Source organism: Convolutriloba macropyga, chromosome 7, assembly GCF_964194025.1.
Source record: "Convolutriloba macropyga chromosome 7, txConMacr16.3, whole genome shotgun sequence".
NCBI lineage: Eukaryota > Metazoa > Xenacoelomorpha > Acoela > Convolutidae > Convolutriloba > Convolutriloba macropyga.
The window spans coordinates 29500745-29505955 of record NC_134474.1 but is presented as its reverse complement, the minus strand read 5'-3'; the positions used below and the strand labels follow the sequence as shown (position 1 = coordinate 29505955).

The 5211-nt window shown below is 37.7% G+C and overlaps 1 protein-coding gene across 1 annotated transcript; it reads left to right on the top strand.

Moving 5' to 3' along the window:
- Positions 1-1270: 1270 nt before the first annotated feature.
- Positions 1271-4829, top strand: LOC142342759 (integrator complex subunit 2-like). The gene has a single exon (XM_075394299.1). It carries the CDS (start codon positions 1287-1289, stop codon positions 4704-4706), a length of 3420 nt encoding a protein of 1139 aa, XP_075250414.1. The 5' UTR covers positions 1271-1286; the 3' UTR covers positions 4707-4829.
- Positions 4830-5211: the final 382 nt, after the last annotated feature.

Here is a 5211-nt window from a genome sequence, read left to right as displayed (position 1 = left end):
TTGATTTGACAGCGTGACTTTCATTTATCGAGTCTTTTACCTGGGTTTTTGAATTGCACTTTCCGTGCGCTCTATTTTCTTCATTTAATAGCAAAGAGTTTTGTTTGCAGAGGGCGTTGAAAAAGTTTTCTTTTAGCGAACCAAAATAGCTTCCAGTTTCCACATGTGTTGCTTTATCGACAGTCTAATGATTATACTTTATGGCAATTGTTATTCATCCAAATGTTTTGACCAGTTGCGTAGAGTTCTTTGAGTCTTTCTGTGTTTTGTAAGTCCTTTATTCGGCTCCTTTGCTTTCTTCGAAATTGTGAAGACCAACTATGATTTTCAGTGAAATGTTCTTCTCTGTGTTTGGATGTCATCGCAATTGATAGCCGCGAGACTCTAGGAAAAGTCCTGTTTGTCGTTAGAATTTTCTACATTCAATATTATTATAAGTTTCAGCCTTTTGGTTGTTGTCTTCCGTACTATTGACGTTCTTAAGGGCAGGAAATTTTTTCCAGCTTTTTAAAATCAAAGTGGTTTGCCATAACGCAGTGTTTGTCTTTCTATCAAGGTCACAATTTTTTTTGATTTACTGCCGGTTTTTATCAACAAATGTGGCTTTGTGTTTGTTAAATTTCCATGTTGTTTGGTCTCTTTAGTGTGCAGTGGTAGATCTCTTTGAGTTGTAAGGAGCTTTATCTTGTTTATTTTCGAGTTTATAATTCTTGATTTGTTCTGTGGCCTTGGTTTATTTTTCGAGCATTTTGAAGAAGGTTGTTCGTTTTTGCAGCTGCTGTTTAATGGTGATGTAAATGGAATAATTTTGTTTTTGAACTAAAAGTTGTGTCATCGAACTTACTTTTTGAAGACGTTATCTCTTTTCGTTATCTCTTTTCAATGCTGCTACTGTTAAGTTCATGAGCAATGTGAACGGGGATTTAAGTTCACGATCTCCTGTGTCACAAGGCGAAGAAACAACCAATCTCATTTCTGATTGGTTGTTTGATATGCAGCTTATTCAGTACATTACACGATGCTTCGAGACATGATCTGAACGTACATAAAACGTTTAGCCGAATGAATGAGCTACTTTTTTGGGTAAACTAGTCATTTTGGGTAAATTTGCTCTTTTTAGGGCAACAGAACTTTCTTCTACAATACAGTAATGTATTGTTTTGTACATAAATTTGCCTCGGTTTGAAAACTAGCAAACGTTTCACCCGCACCTTGAATGTATTATTTTTTTGTATCTCAACAAGAATGCTATTACAACATCCGGTAGTTTTGTTGCAGATAATAAAATGGATGAAAGTTGGACTCTTGATCGGTTGACATCTATAGTATCAAAAGCAAAGTTAGTGGAGGAGCTATCTGACGATGATCTTACGGTAGTAATACCTTTTCTCGTGTCAGCAGCTTTCGGAACCAGTCACAATCCAATCCTCACCAAAAAGATAAAGAGAAACCCTCAAATATGTGGTGTTATCAACGAAGTTTTAAAGTATGTTCGATTTAAGCCAAAAGCCGATATGTTGAATCAAATCGGACAGATGAGTTTCGAGATATCAAAATTGCCAATTGATGAGGTTATAGAAAAGCTACGAAGTGACGCTTCTGCGACAAGTTTGGCCGTTTTCGAGCAGAATGGCCAAGTAGTCGAGCAAATTGTTTTTCTGGTCACACAGCTCTTAATGCTTAAACGACTAATCTGTAACGAGCGATCTTCTCTGCCGGCAGGATACAGATTTCATTTGTTTCACGTTGAGTCTCTTAGAGAATTGGTTATAAATTGCCTCTTTGTGATACTTACGAAGTCTTCACTATCGAGTTTTGTCAGCATTGCGGAGTTCGTTCAGATTATCATGATCACGAAATCTCCTTGGTTGTTTGTTAAAACGTTACTGCTAAATATACCTTTTGCGTATCGCAGCTGTTTGCTAGCTGCGCTACAGGTTTCGCTACCTCCTCACATTGAAAATGAGAGAAATGCTTTTATTTTGAGACTCAGTACAATCGAGAAATCTTCGGCTAACTTTTTGATAAATCATTTGATTCAATATCAACTAAACCCTCCCTTACTGTTTGATATGATTAGCCACAAGTGTGAGGAGACAGAGAACAGCGAGTTTTTGGAAAATTTTTTGTGTGAGTTGTTGTTCAGTGACAGCAAAAATGATGTGAAAAAATGGTTGAAACCGTTTTTGAAACAGTTCTGGAGAAGCAAACTGGCAAAAGGTATACTATTGATTTCCACATCGTTGGTAGATGTTCGGAAGCATTTTTTGAGGACGCAGAATGTTGTCCCATCTTTAGTTAGATCAACAACTCTGATCAAAGTTTTCACCGGCTTGCGATTGTTGACCCAATGGAGATTGGAGAATGAAAAGCCGCTTATTGACCTGATGACACTAAAGTTCAACATTGAAGTAACGAAGTTGGAGTCATTTCACAATTACTGTAAAGTAGTTCTTGCATCTCTTGTATTGATACCGCAATACATATTGGACCATGAAAACGAGAAACGATTTCTTGACTGGATCAAGTGGGTATTGCATTGTCACTCGTCATCAGAAGGCCAGGAGCCAGCACCTCATGTAGAAACGTTGTTGAATATTGGTGTGTATTTTCTACATAACAAAGATTCGGAACTCGAAAGTCTGGTCAGCTCTGTTTACGGAATTGCGATCAATCTAAGAACAGAAAACTTTAACAGAATTCGCATATTTTTTGCTCAATTAGTGTTCTCAGAAGCGGAAATGGCAGTGATCTGTTCCAAAATGCAATTTACAAATGCTTTGAGCAGTTCGAACGAAAACGAAATATCATATTTACCAATCGATTGCTTCTGCAATCTCATGTCGAAAAATACTTTTGAAAGAAGTCATGTGTCTATATCACAGTGGGTTTTCTCACAGATTCTGAACTGTAAGTTTCCTCTCCATAAGTTAATGCTTGAACTGACGGACAACTTCATAAATGCGATTATGAACCCAATTTCACCAGATGATTTTCGAGAAGTACCTTTTTCGGAAAAAGACATATCGAAGTTATTTGTTCAACCCTTTGACTCACTAAAGTGTGATCAAGTTTTTGCATCTCAAACTCTGATTCTCTATTATACCTTAGCGTATAAAGAGGCGTTACTTATCGCAGCTAAACAAAATTTATTTAATACGCACACTAATCGTTTTGGTACATTTTCTAACAATCCAACGAGTAAGCTGAGAAAACTAACCGATCTACAATACTCGGAACGACTTATGGAATTGGTTCCTATTCGATACATTATCCGGAGAGCTGAAAAATTTCAAACTCAAATGTCTAATTTATATCCCAAGTTGTTAAAACTAGCTTATAACCACTACCCTCAGCTATTTCAACTTAATAGCTCTGTATCACTTAAGTGGTTTTTCGACAACAGTGATGGAAGTAGTAAACTAGCCCGTAACGCTAGTTCGTCAATGACGCTTTACGACGAAGAAAATACTCCATTACCAACAGCTCCAAAGTTGCTGTTTCTTTTCGAAGATCCTGTAAAATACTCACAAGAGTGTATTCGAAGTTTGCTTGCAATGATAAAAATGACTGAAAATGATTCGGTTAATATGCTCGACGCCTTTGTGTCTATTCTACCTGGCCTTTTGAAACCAAACATAGCTCAAAGAATTCACAACTTAGTGTTCGATGTCTGGAATTGCATCAATGCGTGTTTACCCAGACGTCTGTGGGTGAAAACAGTCAACGTGCTGATATCAAACTCAAATATTCCAGCAAAATACACAATATCAGATTTGACGAATGACCCTCTGATCGTATTGAAATGTGATGAACGAGTGTTCCGATGTCCAACGTTGTTGACTATTATACTTCGAGTTCTCTCGGCCTTTTTGGTTTCAAGTCGGGTTTATTTGTCGCATCAAATTTCGTTCTGCTCTGGAAACTCCAATTCTCCGAGTGCGATTAAAGATCTGGAAAAGGAAGACTTGCGGGCTGCTTTAATATCCACACAAGAGTCGACTGCTATTCAAATGATGTTAGAAATCTGTCTAGCGACTTGTGAAATGGAAGAGTTTGATAACAAGGAGGCTTCTAAAAGTAGTTGTGAGCGACTTAAATTGAGAGAAGTTCAGGGCATTGTGTGCAGCCACGTTCATCAGATGTTTCTAGAAGATTCCAACATCATAAAGTTGGTTCACTTTCAGGGCTACGAGCATAGACTGTTGTCGGCTACAACACAAGGAATTCCATCTATGCATTGCTGCTTTGACTTCTTGCCTGAGCTCCTTCAACAGCCCCATAGAGACCAACAAATATTTGCAATTGATTTAATTTCACACCTGGTGGTGTTGTACACAATTCCAAAAGCCTTCTCGGTAGCTCAATTAGCTTTATCCGTTATGACTACGATGATCGAACTGTTACCCAAAAACCAAATGAAGAATTATTGCCAATATCTAATTCCAGCTATGGGAAGAATAGCCAAAGCTTTCCCCCCTCTGTGCAAAGATGTCTCATCCATTTTGTTCCGAATTGCAGAGATATGTTGGTCAGCTTTAGGAGCTGAAAAATCTCAATTCAGTTTTTCAATTGAAGCTATTTCGTGCAGTGGTTTGAAAGGCGTTGACAGTGACGTAAATGAACCCTTATTAGAAATCTTGAATAACTGCAGAAGAGTATTTGCAAATATTGCATCTGATTGTTTGGTTTATAAACTGCATTGACAACTTGAACTTGTTTAGTTTCCGTTTCCATCATATTTTTCAAATTCGTGCAATATTTTGTTATCACTCAATAAGTAAAGCTGTCACATCTAAAGAACAATTATCCTAAATTCTTTCAATCAGTTTTTTTTTCTACAGTTACTCATCAATATTTAAGGTTACATGAATGACGATGATCTGAGCAGAGCGCTGAATGATTTAAACGATGAAGTGGAAAATTTGGAGCGCAGATATCGTCTTTTGTGGGTCAAATTAGAACAAGAGTTAACTCGAAAGGAAGAGGAGACTGCGACGGCTCTGTCAATAGATCTGAGTGGCAGCACAAAAGATGTAAAAGATGATAACGATTCACAGTCCGCGTCTACTGCTGACCTTGAGTCCTACTTAGATGACGTCATTAAAAAGTCTTCTGAGCTCAGAATCAAGCATTGCAGGCTGGACTTCGATAACGATCTTGATTACTTGAACGATTCAGAAAGCGAGGATTTGACCCTACTTGTCAATG